This window comes from Humulus lupulus, chromosome 4, assembly GCF_963169125.1.
Source record: "Humulus lupulus chromosome 4, drHumLupu1.1, whole genome shotgun sequence".
NCBI classification, from domain to species: Eukaryota; Viridiplantae; Streptophyta; class Magnoliopsida; order Rosales; family Cannabaceae; genus Humulus; species Humulus lupulus.
This window is the reverse complement of record NC_084796.1, coordinates 145,487,344-145,513,483: the sequence shown is the minus strand read 5'-3', so window position 1 is coordinate 145,513,483 and position 26,140 is coordinate 145,487,344. Positions and strand designations below refer to the sequence as shown.

Genomic DNA, 26,140 nt, shown 5'->3' with positions numbered 1-26,140 from the left:
AAGTGAAGTGTTGGGATAAAAAGGTTGCTCTTCATTGAATGTGACGTCTAATGAGACACTAAGGCGACGAGTGAGAGGGTTGTAACATTTGTAGCCTTTGTTGGTGGAAGAATACCCAAGGAAAATACACTTTTGAGAATGAGGATCAAGTTTGGTATGATTAGGTCCTAAAACATGAATGTAAGTTGCACAACCAAACGTTTTTAGTGGAATATCTGAGATTAGGTGAGTATGACGATAAATTGGAGTCTGATATTGTAGGATACGAGAATGCATTCTATTGATTAAATAAGTTGCTGTCAAAACTTCTCCCCAAAAAATCTTAGGAACAGAGGTAGTAAACATGAGAGCCCTAGCAACTTTTGACAAATGTTGATTTTTCCTTTCAACAATCCCATTTTGTTGGGGAGTACGAACCCATGAACTCTGATGGACAATGCCATTAGAGAAAAGATAATCACCTAAGATTGAATTAAAATATTCTGTACCATTATCAGTGTGCAGAACTTGGAGATTAGCTTGAAATTGATTTTTAATCATTGAATGAATTTTTTTGAAAGTGGCGGCAGCATCAAATTCGTCTTTTAAAAGAAATACCCAAATTAAACGACTATGATCATCTATAAATGATATAAACCAGCGGGTATTAGGGATAGGGATATTTGTAATGCAAGATGACCCCCACATGTCCCTATGAATGAGAGTGAAAGGATGAGATGTCTTATAGGACTGAGAACAAAAAACACTTCGAGTATGTTTTGCAAATTGACACACTTCACATTTAAACATGCTCAAGTGTTTGTTTTGAAACAGACTAGGAAACAGATGTTTTAGATAAGGAAAACTAGGAAGTCCTTATGGGTAATGCCATCTCATAATATCAATATTAGAAGCAGCACAACCAGAATGCAGCCTTTTATTACCTTGAGCAGATGACGGATCAACATCAAAGTAGTACAGCCCGCTACATTCTCTCGTACTTCCAATCGTCTTCCCCAAGGACATCTACTGGAAATCACAACGTAAGGGTGGGAATTTTGCAATACAACCTTGATCAAGGGTAAGCTTGCTAATTGAGAGGAGATTACAAGATAGATTTGGCACATGGAGGACATTTTTAAAAGTAAGGAGATGAAATAGATAAACTAAACCTTTACCAGCCACAGCTGATAGAGAGCCATCAGCAATTTTTATTTTACTAGTACTAGGACAAGGACTATAAGTAATGAATTGTTGAGATTGACCAGTCGTGGTCAGATGCGCCGGAGTCGATGATCCATGGCGAGGTTTGAGCAGTATAAATGCAGTAGAAGTGTTTGGAGTGGAGGAAAATCTCGGAGAGTTTAGATCTTGTGCGAAAGTCGACTTGAGCAGTCTATGGAGTTGAGCAATCTGATTTGTGATGAAAGGGAATGCCTCAAGTTGAGCAGCAGTCATAGCGTGCCCTTGAAAATTGTTTTCAGCAGCTGAGTGGTGAAGATTAGGCTGTTCAAAGTGATGGGAAACAACCTCATAGAGTGTTTTTGAGATTTCAGAGATGGTGGAATTATCACAAGTGGTGTTGGTGACCATGGCGATTTTCAATGGTCAGAATGGAAAAACAACTGAACAAACCCAATAAAACAGCAAGTGCAAAAAGATGATGAGACAATGAGAACACGTGAGATGACTGGGAAGTGGTGCAGCAGAGAAATCAGCTGATGGAGCCCAGAACTGCTGGAAATCAGAGGAAGTTACTGACTAGAAAAAAAAATCACTGAACAGTACCGCGCGTGAATAGTGACGGCGCGTGAACAGTACTCTCCGATGATCTGGAGGGCGGACGCCGGGGTTTTGCTGGTCGGGGGCTGAGCAATGTCTCTGTGCCGGAGGTGAGAATAGAAAACAACTCCAAAATGGTTTTCTAAGTGTTGAAAAAGGGAAAAAAAAATCAGTAATATTATGTTACTGATTATTATATCTTTGTAGATATTTTGTACATTTACTCGGTATCTTCCTTTAGGAAAACCAAATAGTTTGTTTCCTTTTTTATTTTTATTTTATTTTCCTAATTCTTAGGTTTAGTGTTGATCTAGAATATTTGATAGTTAATAGCAGATTTGTTTATAGCTTGTACCAGCCTATTTAAAGGCTCTTTTTCTCCATCAATAATATACAAAAAAAATTACCCTAATTCACACTGAGATTGAACCTCAAGAATACTAAACCCTAATTTTTGAATGAAGGGCAGGAAAAAAAACCTAATTTGGAAAAAAATAACCAATTTTTAAGCTCCTAAATCTCTGATACTATATAGAAAAATATACTCTTGATTGCTATTTTCATTTCTAAAGGAATAGCCTTTAAATAGGCTGAGTATAAAGGTATATTCTAAGTTTAAACTAAATTACACATTAATTACATTTCAGCTGTAAAACACTAACTAATGAACTGTAAAACACTAACTAATTAATTCTGATTATTTCTACAGAAAACCATGATAAAATTACCAAAAGAAATAAACCGAAATTCTGTCTAGAAAAAGTAGTTTTTCCATCCAAGTGAAATTAACAAAGGGGGGAAATCCTTAAATTCCTTTGCCACATAAGCCCAAAGAGAAGCTAAAATTTTACTTTTTCTCACAGAGAAACCACAATTAAAGCATTTATTTGTGATGTTTCGTATTGATGTAAAATTGCATCTGTTAGATATAATTTCCTAATAAGTTTTAATTTCCAGTACACTTTATATGACCTATTGCAGATTTTGGGAAGGATATTTTGACTATCTAATGGAGCGGTCTTCAAACAAGTAAAATTTCCATTCGAGTTTCATTTATTAATTAAAGTTTTTTTTGTTCCTATTTATTTTAATTTCTTTTTATATTTTTTGGTCTTCATTTTACACCATTTCAGTTTTGAGTTGTTTGTCGAATTGGCACACGCATGTATGCATCTAGTTTTCAACACCTTGCCAAATAGAGTTTCACACAGTATAGTGATTTTGCTTCAAAACTGTGTTGTTAGAGGATGCTTATTTTTCTTCACTGGGTATTTTCATTTGGTGCAATCATTTTGCTTTTCACTCATGTGACTCAATCAATTTTGTATGATACTTTAAAACTTACTGCCAATTAAGAGAATAATCTGGTTACTTAAGGCAGTTCAAGTGGTTGGATGGTTGTTCTCTATGGTTTTAAGCCCCTGTAAATAAATTTATAAAAAAGAAATGAAGAAAAGAGGACAATCTGACTATTCCAATACAATGTAGACAATAAATACTTTTCCTGAAGTTTGATTATATCCTTCTTTCTCAACATTGGCAAACCTTTAAATTGTGAAGAACTTATTTATGTAAGTCAAGAAAAGGTTTTGTTCTTTGTTTTTCATAGTCATTTAGAACAAGTAACAGAATTGAATGGATGTAGAATTAATAAAATATTTACTTTTGTCTCATGTATTCTAGGCATGAAAAGGAAAAATTTAGGGCCTGTTTGGCATTGATTTTGTTTTTTGTTTTCAAAGTTGTGTTATCAGAAATGATAACAGAAAACTGTTTTTGTAGTTTTCAAAAAACAAGAAGTGTTTGGTTAATGTTTTCTAAAAATGATTTTTTAGTTTTATTTTTTTAAAATCTTAAATAAAATATTAACAAATATATTTACAAAGAGAAAAATATTTTAAAAGTTTGTAATAAATAATGAGATAAAATAATTTGAAAAAAAATGATGAAAAATAAGAAGTGAGAAAGTAAGGAGAGAAAATTTGAAGAAATAGAAATTGAAAAGAGAGAAATTGATTCGAGAAAAAATGAGAGAGAATGTGATGAGAAAGAAAGTGAAGAGAGAGAAGTGAGTAGAGAGAAAGTAATGAGAGATGAAATGACAAGAGAGAAAAAATGATGAGAGAGAAAATGAAGATATATTTAGTGATGAGAGAGAAAGTGATGTGAGAGAAACTGAAGAGGGGGAAATTAATGGGTGAGAAAATTATGTGACAATAAATGATGTTAAATAATAATAAATAAATAAATGATATGAGAAAAAAATAGACAATTTTTTTGAGAACAACAGAAAACAATTTTTTGTTCTCAAAATTTTTTGTTTTTTGTAACTTTGTTTTTAAAAATTGTTTTTTGAAAACAACGCCAAACAGTTCAATTTGTTTTCAAAAAACAGTTTTTAGCTTTAAAAAACAATAAACAGTTTTTTAGTTAAGAACACCCTCTTACTTTTCCTGTAATTAATCAGTTTTAAAAGCTTACTGTGCTCATGATTTGATGCACATGTAAAATGATATTTATCTGCACCAAAATGGAAAGTGATGTTTTGCTAATTAGGTATTTGTTGTCTCTTCATTTGTCAGGTCGGCAAATTATGCATCTCTGGTGACATCACAGCTAATAGTGGTGGCATCACACATGGTAATTTCTAATGTGACAGCCAGTACTGCTGCTACTCGTTTTTTTTTTAATTATTTTTATTTTTTTTATGTAAAGTTTTGTTTTATGATGTTATGAAGGCTGGATTGGGACTTTCTGATACTGATGCTTGGTATATGATTGAAACTATAGCAGAGAGAAACAACATTGGTTACAAGCAATTTGTAAGTAAAGTTGCCCAAAACCAATGATTGCTTAGTTTACGAATTGTTATCCATGGTAATCCTGGATGTTTAATTTATGTGATTAGTTATTAATATTAGATTTCTTATTATGTCAAGACAACATAATTGGTGATGTTGGTTATATGTGCAATTGTATCTTGGATATTTTGGTTGTGACCTTGAATTCAACAAGTTCGAAGAAAAGTCTCAGACAAATTCATTTGAAATCATTTTTGTTGGAGTACCTGATCATTCTAAAATTTTAATCATCTACCTTTCTATATGGTTTTTATAAGTTTGGAGGAAAAAATATATTCTTTATTGATATTAAAACAGAATTATACATAGGTATTTATAGAATACATAGTTGACTATAGCTAGGGAAAATCAGCACTATACAGGGAAGGAAATAGCTGTACAATCTATTCCTAGAAAGTTTCTATAAAGATATAAGAAGATAATCTCTAATTAATTCTAATTAATTCACATTTTTCTACACTCCCCCTCGAGTTGGATTGAAGATATCAATCAATCCCGTCTTGCTAATACAAGATTCAAAACTTGGTTTGAACAATCCCTTCGTAAAAATGTCAGCAGTCTGTAAAGACGTTGGCACAAAGGGCAAGCAAATAGATCCTGCCTCAAGCTTTTCCTTGATGAAATGACGATCAATCTCCACATGCTTTGTTCGATCATGTTGGATGGGATTATTAGCAATACTGATGGCAGCCTTGTTATCACAATAAAGTTTCATCGGAAGTTCTATAGGTAGCTTTAGTTCCTCCATAATTCGCTGTAGCTAAATCACCCCACATAGTTCGTTTGCTATTACTTTGAATTCAGCTTCAGCACTACTCCGAGCAACAACACTTTGTTTCTTGCTTCGCCATGTAACCAAATTTCCCCACACATAAAAACAATAACCAGAAGTTGACCTCTTATCTGTTACAGACCCAGCCCAATTTGCGTCCCAATTTGCGCAGTATACGCTTCAATAGCTCGGCAACTACTCTTCTGGAATATAAGGCCTGTACCAGATGATCCTTTGAGGTACCAAAGAATCCATTAAACTACATCCATGTGAACCTTCTTGGGAGAATGCATAAATTGGCCCACCAATCCTACGACAAAAGCAATGTCAGGCCTAGTATGGGATAAGTAAATCAGTCTCCCAACCAACTTTTGATACCGGGTTATATCAACTCCTTCCTCCTCACCATTACCTAGTTTCACATTGGGATCAACTGGTGTGTCAATAGGTCTGCACCCACTCATCCCAGTGTCTGAGTAGGTCGAGAATGTACTTCCTCTGGCTAACTGTTATTCCTTCCTTTGACCTGGCAATTTCCATTCCCCAAAAATATTTAAGACTCCCAAGATATTTAATTTCAAACTCATCTGCTAAGCACTTCTTTAATCTGATCTCATTTACATCATCTCCGGTTAGGATTATGTCGTCAACGTACACAATGAGAATAGCAATTTTTCCTTCACCATTCCTTCTAAAAAACAAAGTGTGATCAGTTTGTCCTTGAGTGTACCCTTGCTTCTTTATTGATTTTGTGAACCTTTCAAACCAAGCACGTGGTGATTGCTTCAACCCATAGAGAGACTTCTGTAATTTGCAGACTTTGGATCCAAACTTTTCCTCGAAACTAGGAGGGGCATCCATGTATACCTCTTCTTCGAGGTTGCTATTCAAGAACGCATTCTTAACATCCAATTGCTGCAGTTGCCACTCCAAGTTTACAGCAATGGAGAGCAATACTCGGATAGTATTAAGTTTTGCTACTAGGGCAAATGTGATAGACTTTTCTTAGTAGAGAACAATCTATCAGTAGTTAAGCCCAGAATGGATGAATAAACTTCTTGAAATCTATATTGAATGATGAACAAATACACAGAAATTGGCTAGCATTCGAGAGGCTAGACTCTCCAAAATACAACCAGTTCGAGAGGGCTGTTCTCTCCTTAGTTCCTCACTGAAAACTCTCTATTTTTCTCTATCCTTACAAAAAGAAAAACACCCTCTATATATACTTAAGTGATAATGCCACCTAGGACTTAAAATAAAATATAAACTAAACAGCCACTAAAACCAGAAAAACAGCCAGAGAAATGAAAATACATAAATTTAAATACATAACCATGCTAAACTAGGTATAATATGGCCTCCTATTGTAGACGAACTTGACTGGGGGTTTATCAATACCCCTCCCAAAAACCATCACCTTGTCCTCAAGGTGGAATAGAGGGAATTGGTTCTGTATAGTGGTGAACGGCTCCCAGGTTGCTTCGAAATCTAGCAGGTGTTTCCACTTTATGAGGACCTCTGATGGTGTGGTTGCAGTAGTATGCGGAAATCGCAAGTCAAGCACTGCCTCGGGTTCGACTTGAAGCTCTAAATCTGGTGTAAGTTGCGGTGGAATGGTAGGTGTGACTGGAGAGGTGCCAATGGCTCGTTGGAGCTGCGAAATGTGGAATACTGGATGTATGCGGGTATGGTCCGGAAGCTGGAGCTTATAGGCTACTGAACCTATTCGTTGAATGATGGGGAAAGGTCCGTAATAGCGGGCGGACAACTTTTCGTTGGAGTGTTTTGCAGGGATTTCTGGCGGTAGTTTGAGGTAGACCAGATCACTAATGGCGAATTTGTCGGGTCTTCTCTTGAGGTCAGCTTGTAGCTTCATGCGGTGTTGTGCTCGGAGTAGGTGCATGCGTAAGTCATCCAGGATGTTGTCTCGCATGGAGAGTAGTTCATCAACCCCGGACACTATGGCTGTGCCCTTGCGGTATGGTAAAAGTGGTGGTGGTTCTCTCCCATATAAAGCATGAAAAGGAGTGCTCTTTAGAGAAGTATGATAGGAGGTGTTGTAGAAATATTCTACCGAGGCAAGCCACCTTGACCACTGTTTTGGCTGCTTGTAGGAAAAACACCTCAAGTATGTCTCAAGGCAATGGTTAAGGACCTCGGACTGTCCATCGGTTTGTGGGTGGTATGTCGTACTCTTCTTGAGGGTAGTTCCTTGGAGTTTAAAGAGATGGCTCCAAAATAGGCTGAGGAAAATTCTATCTCGGTTAGAAATGATAGATTGTGGAATTCCATGGAGTCTTACTACTTTGGTGAAAACTTCTGCGATGGTCGGGGCCGTAAAAGGATGCTTCAGCCTAATAAAGTGAGCATACTTGGATAGACGATCAATGAATACTAATATGGTGTCCCAACCCTCTGATTTTGGAAGTCCTTCTATGAAATCTAGTCACTTCGTCCCATTCTTGTGCTGGAAGCGCTAGGGGCTGTAGAAGACCAGTTGGGGAGGTTGTAAGAAGTTTATTCTGTTGGCAAACACTACATTTCTGGACAAACTTGTCAACATCAGCTCTTAATCCTTCCCAAAATAACTCAGCTGCCACCCTCTTTATATGTTTGAGTATCCCCGAATGACCACTAAATGGCGTAGTGTGAAATTCTGCCAAAATCCTTAGTATTAGTGGCGACTTCTTTGGGATTACTAGTCGATTTTTGTAATGGAAGAGGCCATTATAGATCTGGAAGTTGTGATGTACCTTGCTGTTATTTGACAAGTCTTCTTGAATTTGTCTCAAAACGGGATCAACCGCTATCTCTTGGCCCAATTCCAGCCATAGTTGCCACTCCATGGTAACTAAAGAGTCAAAAGTGGGCGTTTCAACCTGCCGTGATAAGGCATCAGCCACCTTATTGTTGGTTCCAGGCTTGTATTCTATTTCAAAATCCATTCCCATTAACTTAGATACCCACTTTTGATATTCCAAGCCGATGACTGGCTGTGTAAGCAGGTGTCTCAGACTTTGTTGGTAAGTCCGTACCACAGATTTTTTTCCCAGTAAGTATGGTCGCCATTTGGCTACTGCGTAAACAATCACCATTAACTCTTTCTCATAGATTGATTTTTTTCTTGCTTGAACTCCCAAAGCAGCCCCTAATCCGTGTCCCGAAGCATCTGTCTCATTGATGAGAGGTTGGGAAAAATCTGGTAGAGCCAAAAACAGGTACTGTGGTCATTGCCTTTTGGAGTTGACGGAATGCTTGTTTGGGGGCTGGTCCCCAATGGGATTGATCTTTCTTCGTTTGGTCTGTGAGAGGTTGTGCTATGCGAGCACAGTTGGCTACGAACTTCATGTAGTAATCAGTAAGGCCCAGAAATCCGCGCAGCCCCTTGATTGTTTTGGGAATGGGCCATTCGAGCATTGCCGACACCTTTTTAGGATCAGCCGCGACTCCCTTTTGCGAAATGATGTAGCCGAGGTATTCTACTTGCAACTATCCGAAAGCACACTTTTTGGAGTTGGCATAGAGCTTATGTGTTTGTAGGAGCTCGAAAACTTGGGCCAAGTGCTGCTGTTGGAGCTCTTGAGTCTTGCTGTAGACTAGGATGTCGTCAAAAAATACTAGCACAAACTGTCGAAGATAAGGCCTGCAGATGTCGTTCATTAAGGATTGAAAGGTGGCTGGTGCATTGGTCAATCCGAAAGGCATGACACGGAATTCGTAGTGGCCATTATGAGTGTGGAACGCTGTTTTGTGCACATCTACTTGCCGTACCCTTATTTGATGATACCTTGATTTAAGATCCAATTTAGAAAAAATTAGAGCTCCATTTAATTCATCTAATAGTTCAGCAATGACGAGTATTGGAAACTTATCTGGAATGGTAACTCTATTAAGAGCTCGATAATCTACACAAAATCGCCATGAGCCATCTTTCTTTTTGACGAGTAGAACCGGGCTTGAGAAAGGGCTGGTGCTGGGTTGGATTATTCTCACCGTAAGCATTTCCGAAATTAGCTTTTCAATTTCTGATTTTTGGAAGTGTGCGTAGCGATAGAGTCTCACACTTATTGGTGCTGTTCCGGGTTGTAATGTAATCGAATGCTCATGGGAACGGATTGGAGGGGGTCCTGCAGGCATATAGAATCAAGGGAAGCAATGAAAGAGCAAGAGGAAGACGACAAGTTATTATAAGAAACAAAAAAAGAAATGGGATAAGTACACTGACGTTTACCTTTGCGTAATGCAATTGGAAGATCATCGCTCGGTTCCAGATCTGATGACGAAGGAGCAGGTGCAGGACATGAATCAAGAGGTTGTTGCCTGGAGTAAACTTGAAGAATAGAAGGCTTCACAAGAACAAGTTGCGAGATTGGTGATAGGTCCGAGTCAGGAGAAGATGTGATAGAATAGTCCAACAAATCATCGTCCTCCCCCTGACGAGTGGAATGGGCAAAGAAGGGAAATAAGGTGTATCTTCAAGGAAAGTGACATCAATGGAGACCAAATATTTGTTAAGACTGGAACAATAACACCGGTAACCTTTTTGAAGACGGGAATAACCAAGGAAAATACATTTCAAAGACTTGGGATTTAATTTATTGACATGCGGACGAACATCCCGAACAAAACAAGTGCTACCAAATATCTTAGGGTTAACAGGAAACAAAGACTTTTGCGGAAAAAGAATTTTGTAAGGTATCTCACCTTGAAGAACAGAGGACGACACTCGATTAATGAGAAAACACACTGTGGAAATTGCATCAGCCCAAAACGGTTTAGGAACATGCATTTGATATAAGAGAGCTCGTGCAGTGTCAAGGTGTCTGTTTTTACGTTTCGCTACACCATTTTGGGATGGGGTATCAACACAAGAAGTTTCATGAAGTATGCCATTCTGAGTCATATAAGATTGAAATAAAGCAGATGTAAATTCTTTGGCATTATCACTTCGCAAAGTACGAATTGAAACATTAAATTGAGTTTTAATTTCAGCACAAAACGCACAAAACTGGGAAAATAGCTACTTTTCTTAAAAAATAATCAAGTTACATGAGAATAATCATCTACAAATGTAACAAAATACCTAGATTCAGGTTTAGACAAAATAAGATTAGGACCTCAAACATCACAATGAACTAATTCAAAAGGAACACTAGCACGTTTATTGACTCTAGGACTCGAACTAAGACAATGATGTTTTGTAAACTGACACGACTCACAATTTAAGGAAGACACCGTACTATATTGAGGACAAAGCTTCTTTACCAATAATTTTCTTCGTCATAAGATCCTAAAATAAGCAATGATATGGAAAAAATGAGACAACAATTGAGATTACGAATGAGTTGACTGACAAAGAGCAAATTAAAAGATAAATTAGGTAAATGTAAGACAGAAGACAAAGAAAGTGTTAACACTCAGAAAATAATGTCAATACGTTACAGAAGAATGTTTCCGTTTTCTAAAGTCTATAGGAATTCTCTTTTATTGTATTTATGTTGTATTAAAGATAGTTTAATGTGTAAATCTGTATATAAGCCTAAGTTCTAGTTTGTAAAAATACACAGAAAAGAAACCATTTTCTTCTCCTCACCATTTTATATGGTATCAGAGCCGTACGGTTCTTTTTTTCTTTCTATCCTCTCTGATCGGCTCCTGGCAGCTTCTTCAACTCCAGGTGACACCTCCGGCGCTCCAGGCGGTTGTCGCAACTTCCGACGTCATCTTCGGTGCTCCAGGCGGCTTTTGCAACTTCCGGCGTCATCATCGGTGACATCTTCAGTGCTCCAGGCGGCTTCTGCAACTTCCGGCGTCATCTTCGGCGACATCTCCAGCGCTCCAGGCAGTCTGCAACTCCAGGGGCAATCTCTGTCCAGCCCTCCTTGACAATCTCGGTCTTATATTCACTCACATATTTCAGCCAACCCTTCCTTATCCTCTCGCATTTCCCTGCCATAAAACAATTTTTTATTTGATACATCCCCACTTGTCAGCCAACCCTAGCCACGTGTCATCATGTCAAGCAATGATGAAATCTCTTCTCAAACTAGTGGGCCTAACTCAAATCCAGCCCAAAGTCAGTCCTTTGGCTCTATTTATAGTCATGATACCAGCTCTCTCCACATTACAGCCCACAAACTTGATGGTAGAAACTATTTACAGTGGGCATAGTCACTAAAGTTAGTCATTTGTGGACGTGGAAAACTCGGATATCTCACCGGTGACCTTCCTGCCCCTCCATTGACTGACTCAACCTACAAGGTATGGCAGGCTGAGTATTCTGTTGTACTTGCATGGCTTATTAATTCAATGGATCCAAAGATCAGTCGCAGGTATTTATTTTTTAAAACTGCTAAGGAAGTATGGGATGCTATAAAAAAGATGTACTCTGATCTTGGGAATGCCTCAGATTTTTGAAATTCGTACCAAACTCAAAGAAATCAAGCAAGGTAATCACACTGTTACCCAATATTTTTCAGACTTACAAGACCTGTGGCAGGAACTCGATTTGTATCTGGATACCACTCCTTTGTGTGCTACCTGCACCACTCTTCAGCGCCAACAATTAGAAAAAGAGCGGGTCTTTGAATTTCTTACTGGGTTGAACAGTAATCTTGATGAAGTTCGGGGTCGTTTGGTGAGTCGTTCTCCATTTCCTGACACTGAAGAAGCTTTCTCTGAGGTCAGATGTGAAGAAGCACGTCGTCGCGTCATGCTCACTACTAAAGAATTATCGCCCGTAGAGAGTTCAGCTCTTGTCTCAAAATCTGGTCCACCACCGTTTGGCAGATCAAATCCTGATCCTCGACCTAATCGCAAGGGTGATCGACCTTGGTGTGATCACTGTCAATGTCATGGTCACACTCGCTCCACTTGTTGGGAAATTCATGGCAAACCACCAAATTGGACTCCCCGTCGCCAAAATGACAGAAAGGCCTACCAAACCCAGTTTGAGAATAGCACTACTCATAGCGGTACTGCTGCCCTTTCATTCAGTGAGGAACAACTCGAACATTTATACACACTCCTTGGTCAATCCTCCATAAAACCCAAATCTGGTCCCAAGTCTCATAGTGCTGCTGTTGCACACTCTGGTAATTTCTCTTCCGCTTCCCATACACCATGGATCATCGATTCAGGGGCGACTGATCACATGACAGGTTTACTTCATTTGTTTGATTCTTATAGTCCCTGCTCTACTGCTTCTAGTGTTAAGATTGCAGATGGTACTCACTCACCTATTGCAGGCATTGGCACCATAAAATTGTCTATTGATTTATTTCTTAAATCAGTTCTCTTTGTTCCTTCCTTAAAATGCAACTTAATCTCTGTTAAAAAATTAACCTCTGATAATCACTGTCTTGCTAAATTTATGTCTGATTATCATCGGGGAGGACGATTGGCAGTGCTAGGATTCGTGACGGCCTTTATTTCTTTCAACACCCGAACAAAGAGTTGCCTTACCTGCACTGTTTAACTTCAAGTTCTATTTCTAATTCATCTTTTGATGCAACTTCTCAAAAAATTATGTTGGGGCATTGTCGACTTGGACATCCAAGTTTTTTATATTTAAGACATTTGTTTCCTTCTTTGTTTTTAAATAAAAATGTTGCGGATTTTCAATGTGATATTTGCCAACTTGCTAAACATACTCGTGTTTCATTTCCTCATAAACTGTGTACACCCTCTAGTCCTTTCTCTCTTATTCATAGTGACGTATGGAGACCATCCAAGGTCACGACTTCTTCTGGTAAACGTTGGTTTATTACATTCATTGATGACCATACACGAATTACTTGGTGTAGCTTCTTAGGCACAAATCCGAAACCTGTCAGGTATTCCAAAACTTCCACAAAATGATCCAAACACAGTACCAGACATCTATTCGGACACTTCGTACCGATAACGGTACTGAATACTTCAATACCACTCTTGGTCCCTATCTTCTACAAAATGAGATTGTTCACCAGAGCTCGTGTGTAGATACTCTGTAGCAGAATGGAGTAGCCGAAAGGAAAAATCGTCACCTCTTAGAAGTAGCCCGTGCTATCATGTTCAACATGAATGTTCCAAAATATCTTTGGGGCGATGTTGTACTCACTGCTACTTATCTAATCAATCACCTTCCCAGTCGGCCTCTTCAATTTAAGACACCATATTCTATTATTCAGTTTCTTTATCCTCACATTTCCACAAATACTCTGCCAGTAAAAGTCTTTGAGTGCACGACCTTTGTCCATGTGCACTCCCAACACCAGAGTAAACTTGATCCTAAAGCCATAAAAACAGTTTTTCTAGGATATTCTCCTACACAGAAAGGCTATCGCTGTTACTGTCCCCTCACCAAGAAAATCTACATCTCCCGCGATGTAACTTTTTTCGAAAATACTCCATACTTCACTCCCACTCCGCTTCAGGGGGAGCATATTCATCACGAGCAAGAAGCTCAGTGGTCGTAGGGTTTAGAATTACCCCTAGACGTGTCCTTTCCTCTAGTGAATGAAATCATTCCCGAACCAGAAAATCTTCCACCTTCTTCTCATGACTCTCAAAATCAAAACATGCAGAAAGAAATTCGGGTGTATACCAGAAGAGAAAGAAATAAACAAGTGAGGAATTCTCATCACAGTCAAGAGGCCGATCCAGTGATAGAACCACCTTAGTTAAAAGATTCAGGTACTCTACCCTCAAACACTCAATCAGATCTAGATATTCCTATTGCTTTAAGTAAAGGAAGTAGAAGATCTAGATATTCCTATTGCTTTAAGTAAAAGAAGTAGATCTTGCATCCAACACCCTATTTCAAAATTCATCTCTTATGCAAAATTATCATCTCCATTTAAAGCTTTTACCACTAGTCTATTAGATGTTGTGATTCCCAGAAATATCAATGAAGCACTTGGTACTCCTGAATGGAAGACAGCAGTGCTCGAAGAGATGAAAGCACTTGAGCAGAATGGTACTTGGCGATTAGTGGAGTTACCACCAGATAAGAAAGTAATAGGGTGCAAGTGGGTGTTCACAGTCAAATATAATGCAAATGGATCTATTGAGAGGTACAAAGCTCGGTTAGTTGCCAAGGGTTATACTCAAACCTACGGAATTGACTACACTGAAACATTCGCTCCGGTTGCCAAACTCAATACCATCAGAGTATTGCTCTCGCTTGCAATCAACTTAAATTGGGAATTACATCAACTTGATGTAAAAAATGCATTCTTAAATGGTGAGTTGGAAGAAGTGTACATGAGTCAGCCTCCGGGTTTTGAAGAATCTCCCAATACAACCAAAGTTTGCAAGCTAAACAAATCGCTCTACGATCTAAAACAATCTCCTCGAGCATGGTTCAATTGGTTCTTGAAAGTTATCAAGGGACTTGGATACGTACAAGGTTAGACTGACCATACTCTCTTCATCAAACACTCAGAAAGAGGGAAAATGTCAGTTCTGATTATGTTGATGATATCATTGTCACTGGCAACCATACTGAAGAGGTGATTCGGATTAAAGAAATGTTGGCAAAGGAGTTCGAAGTCAAGGATCTCGGTGAACTCAGATATTTTCTGGGAATGGAATTTGCTAGAAGCAAAAAGGGAGATTTTGTTTCTCAAAGAAAATACACTCTTGATCTCTTGAATGAGACAGGAATGCTAGGCAGTAAACCTAGCAAAACTCCAATCGAGCTCGGAGACAAGAGGAAAATGTTTGAAGGAAACCCAGTTGACAAAGAAAGGTACCAGCAATTAGTAGAAAAGCTTATCTACCTCTCTCATACCAGACCAGATATTGTCTTTGCAGTAAGTCTGGTTAGTCAATACATGCATGATCCATGTCAAGGACATTTTAATGCAATATATAGAATTCTGAGGTATTTAAAGCAAACACCAGGAGAAGGTCTTTTCTTCAAAAAGACTCCTGAAAGAAAAGTTGAAGTATTCACAGATGCAGACTGGGCTGGGTCAGTTGATGATAGGAAATCTACATCTGGATATTGTACAATTGTATGGGGCAATGTGGTAACATGGCGAAGTAAAAAGCAAACAATGGTTGCAAGAAGTAGTGCAGAAGCAGAGTATAGAGCCATGGCCCACGGAATATGTGAAGCGATATGGATCAGACGCCTGTTAAGAGAACTAAAGATTGAATATGATGCTCCCATTCAGCTTTACTGTGATAATCAATCTACCATCAGTATTGCACACAACCCTATACATCATGACAGAACTAAACACGTGGAAGTAGATCGTCACTTTTTTAAAGAGAAGATTGATAGGGGAATTGTCAACATCAAATATGTTCATACGGATCAACAGTTGGCTGATATTCTCACAAAGGGGTTATCCGAGCGAGTATTTGAGTTCCTAGTAAATAAGTTTGGACTCATCAATATCTATGGTCCAGCTTGAGGGGGAGTGTTAACAGTCAAAAAATAATGTCAATACGTTACAGAAGGATGTTTCCGTTTCCTAAAGTCTATAGGAATTCTGTTTTATTGTATTTATGTTGTATTAAAGATAGTTTAATGTGTAAATCTATATATAAGCCTAAGTTCTAGTTTGTAAAAATACATTGAAAAGAAACCATTTTCTTCTCCTCACCATTTTATAGAAAGCAAAGAGGTAGGAGTGATGCTGCCAGACCCACGAACACACGATGGTGACCCATCGGCTAAAGTACCTGTAGAAGTAGAAGCAGAAGACTGAAATGAAGTAAAGAGACTAGAATTACCTGTCATATGATCTGTGGCACTAGAATCAATGAACCATTTTGAGGATAGGAGTGATGCTGCCAGACCCACGAACACACGATGGTGACCCATCGGCTAAAGTAACTGTAGAAGTAGAAGCAGAAGACTGAAATGAAGTAAAGAGAGTAAAATTACCTATCATATGATCTGTGGCACTAGAATTAATGAACCATTTTGAGGATTAGGAAAGAAGGCACGCATTAGTTTTACCTGAATCAGCAATAGCAGTGATAGAAAGAGATGAAGACTTAAGTGATTCCTGATACTTGGAGAACTTGGCAAACTCATTAGCAGAGATAAGGATTGATTTATCAGAGGTATCGCTATTAAATGCAACATTAGCCGAGTGTTTATGCTGGTTTTTAAACTGTAACTTTCTACACTCAAAATTGGTGTGGCCCGGTTTTTTACAATAGTTGCAAATAATGCCTCCAGAATCCAACGTTCGAGTGTCAAATCCTTGTGAATTACCTCTTTTGTTTCCACTTGGATTAGAGGATCTCCCAGGCGCATAATTATTATTGCGACTTGCCAAGGCACCATTAAGTGAAACGGGTGGTGTTATTTCCGTGCGGAGGACACGACTAAAGACATCTTGTAAAGAGGATATATCAGACCTAGAAAGAACTTGTGCCTTAGCAGAATCAAACTCAGAAGAGAGCCCAACTAGAAAGCTCATAATAGTCATTTGCTCTCGTTTTTGTTGAACCTTTACGTCGGTACTAAATGGCAGCAACACATTAAGCTCCTCATACGTCTTTTTAAATGCCATAAAGTAGTTTATAAGTGACTGATCTTGTTTTTCCACAGTAAATTGCAAACCTCATACATACGAGAGAGATTCCCTTTTCCCGAATACAAAAATTCCAAATAATCCATTAGCTCTTTAACAAACTCACAATGATTGATCAAGCCAATTACCTCACTATCAATGGAATTTCGAATTTGAAGGAACAAGCGAGCATTCTCCCTGAGCCATGCCTGTCTTGAACCACCTTTGTCTTTAGGAGGATCATCAGTCAAATGGTCATCTTTGTTGATACTTCATAAATAAAGCCGAATAGTTTTACTCCAGTCCAAATAATTCGAACCATTCAGTTTATGGTCCGTGATTTTAGACATCACAGGAACCACATCAGATACCACTGATTTTGTCTCAGCCATAACCTCAAAAGCAAATATGGAGAAATCAAGTAAACAAAGCCAAGAAAAGGAACCTCCCAAACACAAGATCTGAATAAAAACAGAGATGAAAATGACCGGAGAAGAACACAAACTGGGCAGAAAAGTGCCGAGAAAGACGTGGGGACCAACCGGAGTCGAAAGCACGGCGGCAGAACGACGCATGCCCGTGCACGCGCCGGCGTGTGGGGGACTGGGCAGTAGGCTACGGAGGCGCGTGGGCTCCACTCGCGGCGTTTCTGGACCTCGGACGGTGGGGTTTGGTTGATCGGCGGCTAGGCAGTCCTTCTATGCCGGCGGTGAGAACAAAAGAACACTCCAAATAGGGTTTCCGAAATAGGAACCCTAAAAATGAAAGAAAATTAAACCCTAATTGCAAACCCCAATTTGTGATAAACCCTAATTTCGAATTTTGAATCTCAACTCGCTCTACTCTGATACTATGTAATGAGATGTGAAGAGAATTGTATTTTGTATTGAAAATATAACATTTATTTATATACAATTAGAGAAGTTATTCTAGGAAATTAAATCAACTAATTAATCGTAATTGTCAACTAATAAACAGCTAATATGCACACTATAACACAGCTAATATTTACACTATTACAAAAATAATAAAGTCCACCACTTAGTCTAGCATTACAAATCGTCTTCCCCAAGGCCAGATCCGGAAATTCACAGTGAAAAGGATAAAAATCAGCACAACAGTTTTGATCACGGGTTAATCTACTGACTGATAGTAAATTACAAGACAACTTGGGGACATGAAACACATCCTTTAGTATTAAGGATGAAGAAATTTTTATGTCACTCGTCCCTGCAATGGCTGAAAAAGAACCATCAGCCACTTTGATTTTTTTATTTCCTGCACATGGATTATAGGAATGAAAGAGACGAGAAGATCTAGTCATGTGATCTGTAGCCCCAGAGTCTATTACCCAAGGTTCTAAAGTATTAGATGAAAAGAGCGACAAACTACCTTGATTGGTATAGGAACATGAAGGAGAACCTAAAAGTTGTGGAGAATTAGAGAGTTTTAAGAGATGCTCTATTTGCTCTGTGGTGAATGGAGATTGACTGGGATTCCTGGAGGTAGAATTGGGCTTTGCAGAGGTTTTAGAACTGGTGTTCAGTGCCTTGTTGCTTTCCTACCTCCTTTTCCAGCTCAATTGCCAATTTGGTGGTTTACCATGGATTTTCCAGCATGTCTCCTTCGTGTGCCAGTAGCGTTTGCAGTGATCACACCAAGGTTTCTTCCTTTTGTCAGATTCAAAATCATGGTCTTTTGTGACTAGAGTCGATCCCTCATGTTCTGAAAATTGAGAGATAGCTCCTCCCATCACTCGTTTGCTTCCTTCTTCTTGTCGCACCTTAGAAAATACTTCACGAATTGATGGAAGTGGACACCGCCCTATGATCCGACTTTTGACATCATCAAACCCTGTATTAATGCCTGCTAAGAACATATAAATTCTGTCATTTTCCTCACGTTTCTTAAATGGAGCCAAATCTTTGGGGTTTTACCACTCATCATTGTAATAGAGGAGTTCCTGCAACAGTGCTAGCATGTTGTAGAACGTTCTGACATCCGAGTCGCCTTGTTTGGAGTTCCACAATCGTATCTTCAACTCAAAGGCTTGGGAATGGTTTTCCATATCAGATTACGTCTCACGCACTGCTTCCCATATTTCTTTGGCAGACATAAAAAGATTCCTAATGGATTCCTCCATAGAGTTAAGAAGCCAAGTGGTAATTATAGAATTTTCTGATCTCCATCTCCGGAATGTAGTGTCAGTTTCCTTTGGTTGAGTCTCCTCTGTCAAATAACCTAATTTTCCCCTACCATCAATAGCTAATTTCACAGATCGGGCCCATTCTAAGTAGTTCTTACTGTTTAACCTAACAGTAGTGATTTGAATGGAAGCATTGGTGTTGAAATCAGCAGTATTTTGGGTGTTTTGGATGGCAGGAGATGTGGCTGTGGTAGAGGATGAAGGTGGAGTTTGGTCGGCTGAATTTTTGGACATGGTGGTCTGATTTCAGTAAACCCTAAACCTAAGCTCTGATACCATATAAGTTTGGAGGAAAAAATATATTCTTTATTGATATTAAAACTGAGAATATACATTGGTACTTATAGAATACATAGTTGACTAATAGCTAGGGAAAATCAGCACTATACAGGGAAGGAAATAGCTGTACAATCTATTCCTAGAAAGTTTCTTAAAAAACATAAGAAGATAATCTCTAATTAATTCACATTTTTCTACAGTTTTAAATTGTATGGAACCCTTTTCTTCTTTCCAAAATGTATTTTGGATAAACAAAATCAATATAGAAATATTTGAGGGCAAAAAAAAAAAAACAATATGCCAATATGTTTCTGCTAGTATACTCATTTCGGGAGAAAACTTGCAAGAGCCTACTAAGGCATATAACATTTAGATTTGCAGAGTGCAGTAAACATAATTTTAAGTGTTCTGTAGTATAGATTATATTCATCTAATTTGTTTCATATAAGGGGAAAAAATTATTGTGTTCGGGTTGTTCCTTTTCCATGAAGGAATCGCCACATCCAACAGCTTTGTAGCCATCAAACAAAAAGAAATTGTCTGGTTGGTGCTTGATTAAATATATAGAAATAGAATAGATTGTGAAGTTATGACAGAATTAACCTGTGATTCTCTTGATCCTATAGCTCCCTATTTGAAATAAATTGTATTTCTTTTCCTCGCTGTCTATTTTGATTTGCTCCTCTTTTATGATGAATTGATCTTCTCTTAATATGAATAATCCTTGAGCTTTATATATATAATGCATTTTTTCTTTTTCTTTGTGCTTTTAGTGTGATTCTTTGTTCTGTTTTTAGCATATTAAAGTGGTTATCAATTGCACCGCTAACAATTTTCCTTGTTTGTTTCCAGATCAAGCTCAGAGGTTTCTTGTCTCATATTCAGCAACTACGTATTGGTTACTGGGGAATGACTTCTACCAAGGCTCAGTCCATGTCTCATGGGTTAGCATCCCCACGCTCTTCTACAGATGAGAATCAGCAACCTGCCGAGGCCTCTGGAGTTGGAAGGAGCTGGGTTCAAAGCATGTTCAGCAGGGATACAGCATCTAGAACCAATTCTTTTAGTCGTGTTCGTAGATGGACATCTGATGGTGGCTCATCAGGTCTATATCTAGTTTTTCATATGCACATCCTTCTACTTTATTTTACTAATATTCCTTCTATCCCTTGTTGAATTTTTCAATAATGCTCAGCACCACATGAGAATGGGACTCCTCGTAAGCAAGATTTATCAACTTCTGCCCAGAAGAAAACTCAAACTAGTGTTCGTGTACTTAGGGGTCACAGTGGTGCTGTCACTGCTTTACACTGTGTCACGAGAAGAGAAGTTTGGGATCTTGTGGGTGATCGTGAAGATGCAGGTTTCTTTATTAGTGGAAGCACAGACTGCACAGTAAGCCAACACACATAAATCCTTGAATTCTTCTGTCTTTTACCATTGGCAATGCATGAGAGTCCATGTTATGAGATGCAGTTTGATCAGTTTTAACATTATCTCAGGTTAAAATTTGGGATCCTAGTCTTCGTGGTTCTGAACTTCGGGCAACTTTGAAAGGACATACCAGGTCTTTAACAGCATATTAATTAAATTATAAATTTGGGTATTTGTTAGAAGTGATCTCTCCTGTACTCTACTTGCTTCTTCATAATTATCTTATTTAATTTTCCTTGGTTGATGTCATTCTCTCACCCTCTTGTCTGGCATATGCAGAACTGTCCGTGCAATAAGTTCTGATAGAGGAAAGGTTGTTTCAGGATCTGATGATCTGTCTATTTTAGTGTGGGACAAACAAACTACTCAGCCTCTTGAAGAGCTGAAAGGTCATGATGCGCAGGTTTTCTGTCTACACTTTTACTTAAAGAAGTTTACCATCGTTGATTTTTTGTATCCTCCAACTTCCTACTCTGCACTGCCCTATTATATTTTAAAATGGTTTGTGTGTGAAAAAGATGTGTATGTTTTCGCTAAGAACTTTCTTTTTTCATCACCGGCATAAAGGAAGCCATACCTTTCTCCCCTCATTTAAAGTTAAATTAATGAAGACATTCAAAGACCATTGGTGAGATAGCTGGAACTTAGTGAAAATAAATTATGTTGGTCCCCCCTTGTAGGTTAGCTGTGTGCGCATGCTATCAGGTGAACGTGTCCTTACTGCTGCTCATGATGGTACCGTAAAGATGTGGGATGTCAGAACAGACACTTGTGTGGCAACTGTTGGTCGTTGTACTAGTGCAGTTTTATGCATGGAATATGATGACTCCACAGGAATCTTGGCTGCTGCTGGCAGAGATGCGTATGTATATTGAAAGTCGAATTATGATGCTTACAGTATAATATTTAAAAACAGTGTTCACCTTATATGCCTAAATATAATATAGTGTATACTTGTGTTTTCAGTATTGCAAATATTTGGGACATTCGTGCTGGCAGGCAGATGCACAAGCTCTTAGGGCACACAAAGTGGATTAGGTGGGCTAAACAGCAGCACATCTGGTTTATGTACTTCTAGATAGATTTGTCTAACCCTTTTTAATTTTACCTTCTGTAATATATGTGTGTGCATGCAGGTCAATTAGAATGGTTGGGGACACAGTTATTACCGGTAGCGATGATTGGACGGCAAGAATGTGGTCTGTTTCTCGAGGAATATGTGATGCCGTTCTTGCATGCCATGCAGGTCCAATATTATGTGTGGAGTACTCTGCATTGGATAAAGGAATAATTACAGGTATTTAGTTTTTCTATTTGACTGTTCGCTTTGTTCTTTGATTATTCTCTGGCCCATCTAATGATTTTGCTTCTAATTTGGTGCACCTTTGCATATTTGGACTGTGATGTTCTTTTTAGGTTCTACTGATGGGTTGCTTCGGTTTTGGGAAAATGAAGAGGGTAAGAATTTTATTGATCTTGATTTTTTTAGCCATCTTTGTTCGTTCCTGGAGATTTTATTTTATGGCTTGGTTTCTTCTTGCTGGTTTTATTTATTATGTCAAGAATAATACACTGGCTAATAAAGCAAATTGCCTTGGTAACATCTTTAGACCTGAAATTCAGAGCCATTATACATATACTAGGTTTGTTGGGACTTATTTTAAATGTTTTTCCTTTTCAGTGGAAATAAAATAGAAGTTACATAGCCATCTTAAAACTTTCTGGAACCTCTCGTGCATGCAGCATAAAAAATAGTTACAAATTTGTGAGGATTCTGTGAAATATATATTTTAGGGTATTTGGAATTCAAAAATATATTTAAGTTCTTGCCCAATATTTAGTTTGAGTCATGTTAGACTCGAGTTGCTAATCATAGTATATTTTTTTTCACAATCTGCTGATCAACACACATCCTTCACACTTATAAGCTCGCACATGATCATGTATACTTGATTCCATCAAACTTTTATTGATGAATCTGCTTCGTGGGAGAATAAATCTGGGTAAAGTGGTTTTTTCAGTGATGAAATGGAATTTATGGGCTTCAATAAAAACCTAAACTGAAATGGATAATCAAATAGCTAGAAAAAACCTAAACAGTGGGACTGTACGCTATCGGTAACATTGAGTTTGGCCATATTTGCAGAAGGCATAAGATGTGTTAAAAACGTTACCATTCATACTGGTGCAATATTATCCATCAATGCTGGAGAACACTGGTTAGGAATAGGAGCCGCTGACAACTCCATGTCTCTCTATCATCGGCCTCAAGAGAGACTCGGTAGCTTCTCAAGCACAGGATCAAAAATGGCTGGCTGGCAACTCTACCGAACACCTCAGAGGACAGTTGCTGTGGTATGCATTTTCCTATTAATCAATGGACATTTCCTATTGCATGTAATTCTCCATCTTATATTTGACCCCGTGAAAGAAATTAAATTGATTTCCTGTGAATATGAATGAGACCCCTTTAAAACTTTTGGCCTTCGCATGTTTAGTTTTGATAAAAAGGTTTGGTGATTAGATCCGTATTGACAATGCGCTGCAGGTAAGGTGTGTGGCATCGGATCTTGAGAGAAAAAGGATATGTAGTGGTGGTCGAAATGGACTTCTCAGGCTGTGGGAAGCCACCATTAACATCTGAGTTTTCCAGCCTTTCGGTTTGAAATTTTACACGGAAATGCTTGTCATGACTGTTGGACCTTATTTCTTTGTTTTGTTTTGTTTTTTTTCCCAAAACCTGGAGGTTGTATATTTTGGTTATTTTATTAGTTATAAGATGAGTGTTTTGTTTTGTAATTTTTTTTTAAATATTGGTATAATTATAACTAGGATTATCTGCGGTGAAAATCATTAATATTTTCAGTTTGTTAAGCAATTTATTTTTTTCCCGGTAATAATACAGATCCTTTTAGTGAAATAGTGTGCTATAAGTTCACCGTTGATAATTCCAAGCTAATTTGTGATGTGACATTACTTGAGTAATACAGTTATTAAATATTAACAAAAAAAGTAAATTCTAAATGTACAATTTTTTTTTAAAAACCCTTAATTCATACTTCGTTACCAAGTAAAAAATACTCAAACAACGAGTTATTTCCAAAAAAAAAAATTCATAATTTGTATTACCAAATATACACAAACCATGAAAAATGGTCTTTTTTTTTTCAAAGAGTAGGTGATGTATGAATTTTTATTTATAACCAGTTTAGAGGTACATGCCAAGACACGTACCCTGTTAATTACAAAACTATATTAAAGGTAATTAATTCTATAGTTACCATGTTATATTTATTTGGGAAATCTACAAAAATTCACTAAAACTTAAAAAATATATGAAAAATATGGTACATTACAAAAATACGGAGCTTTTCTACAAAAACACGGAAAGGCAAAAGTGTAAATACAAAGTGACAAAACTGTAAACAAAAACTAGTTATATGTGAAAAACGTTTACAAACTTGTAAACATTTGTTACAATTGTAAAAATCAGTTATTAATAAAATTTAACAAAACTAGTTTTATAACTAAAAAGTATATTTTTGTAACTAACATTTACAAAAATAATTTATAATTTTAACATCAAAATGATGGTAACAAAGATTTACAAATCGAATCTAAAAATATTCAAAATTTAAAATGGTGACTATTAACAACTATATTAATTGTAACACACAATTATTTAACCAATAACTAATGTTTCTACGTTATAACAAGTAAACATATGTTACATTTTAGTAAAATAACTTTACATTTTTGTGAACAATTTATAGAAAAATCAATAGAAAAAAAATGTCTTTTTGTCAACAAAAAAAATTATAGACTACTTTATAACTAAAAAAAATAATTTTTGTAACAAAATTTTTTTAAAACTAGAAAGTAAGAAATTTATTTTGTAGCTAACATTTTTAAAAGTATTAAAAAATAATGATATTGTGATTATCCTTAACTACATATTGTAACATATAGTTATTAATATTAATTTCAATTAACTATATATTGTAACGTATAAGCTATAATAATTTATATAAATATTTCTTGTAATATTAATAAATAAATTTATGTTGTATATATAATATGAAAGTTATAAAATAAAAAAGAAATATATCATTTGTTTAATTAAGAATATTATATATATATGAATACCAATATTCAAAAATCAATAAAACCCCATCAAGATGTGTTTATATTCAATTAATATATCTCATTTAAATAATTTAATTTAATTCTATCACAATATAAAAGAAAAGAGATGAAGAAATTTATAGTTGCTTGAAAAATTTGTGCCACTGTTTGCATATATATATATATACATTGTATTTTAATAATTATTTTGGATTACTGTATAAATCAAATTTTTTTTTTAAATTACCGTGTTATTTATAATTTTTCCTATGTTTGTTGTAGAGAAAAGAGAGAGACAAAGAATTGTTATTTGAGGCGAATAATTTTTTGTAATGGGTCAAATGTACATTAGTGATCGACTCATTAAATAAATAAAGGACTTTTTTTTTTTCTGGTATACCCACATACAGAGCAAACTTTACAAAAATACAGTCAGACGGTATTAATAAATTTTATACGGTACATTAAATTTTTAAACAAAAATACAGCTTCTTTAATTTGCTCGCACTCAAAGGAAGCTTCTCGCTTTGGGAACGCACAAGCAGCAACAACAACAGACAAACCCACAAATCACCATAGATGCCAGTTGAAACAAATACGGGTAAGAAACAGAAACAAAAAATTCAATTATGAAAAATATTTTCAAAAACATATTCACGATATTTTTTATTTTGCAAAAGAATGAGGTACAAGGGAAAACATTGATAAAGAGTTTCCATACGAAGTGGAATCTTAATCTCAGATATGTCGATTTTAAAAAATAATTCCCTAAATATTTGATTCAAATCTCGTTGCAAAGTGTTTTACCTGTTGTTTAATGATAATTGTCTTTGAAATCTGGTTGTTTTTTGGTCTTTACAACAAATCGGGTTGAAAAAATAACTCAATATTAATTTTGGGTATTAATACAAAAACAAGGATGATCTTTTTAGTTTTCCTTTAAAGGAAGTTGTTGTCGGGTTGGCACAACTACATCTTAAAATGCAAAATTGTATAAATTGGCACATTAAACAAAGTAATTAGAAATTTCAATTATGTACCTTTTAGGGAATGGATGCAGTAGCAATCCTGATACAGAAAAATGAACACTGGGATGACAACAATAATTAAATCAATTTTGAACCTATTGGAGAATTCATACTAGTAGATTGCAACTACGAAGGCCTTTTACAGAAACTGT

The 26,140-nt window shown here is 36.9% G+C and overlaps 1 protein-coding gene across 3 annotated transcripts in view; it reads left to right on the top strand.

Moving 5' to 3' along the window:
* LOC133830877 (DENN domain and WD repeat-containing protein SCD1) overlaps positions 1 to 23,709 on the top strand; it is a 35,058-nt gene extending 11,349 nt beyond the window's left edge. For 2 of the 3 annotated variants that reach the window (XM_062260971.1, XM_062260973.1), the window contains 13 exons: positions 2,743 to 2,790; positions 4,344 to 4,401; positions 4,500 to 4,583; positions 20,254 to 20,506; positions 20,597 to 20,796; positions 20,904 to 20,968; positions 21,115 to 21,238; positions 21,516 to 21,697; positions 21,802 to 21,873; positions 21,972 to 22,132; positions 22,252 to 22,293; positions 22,982 to 23,190; positions 23,384 to 23,709. In XM_062260971.1, the coding sequence (XP_062116955.1) occupies positions 2,743 to 2,790; positions 4,344 to 4,401; positions 4,500 to 4,583; positions 20,254 to 20,506; positions 20,597 to 20,796; positions 20,904 to 20,968; positions 21,115 to 21,238; positions 21,516 to 21,697; positions 21,802 to 21,873; positions 21,972 to 22,132; positions 22,252 to 22,293; positions 22,982 to 23,190; positions 23,384 to 23,479 (1,594 nt within the window). In that variant the 3' untranslated portion in view covers positions 23,480 to 23,709. The remainder of the gene's footprint in view (positions 1 to 2,742; positions 2,791 to 4,343; positions 4,402 to 4,499; positions 4,584 to 20,253; positions 20,507 to 20,596; positions 20,797 to 20,903; positions 20,969 to 21,114; positions 21,239 to 21,515; positions 21,698 to 21,801; positions 21,874 to 21,971; positions 22,133 to 22,251; positions 22,294 to 22,981; positions 23,191 to 23,383) is intronic. The other variant, XM_062260972.1, reaches the window with a different exon arrangement.
* Positions 23,710 to 26,140: the final 2,431 nt, after the last annotated feature.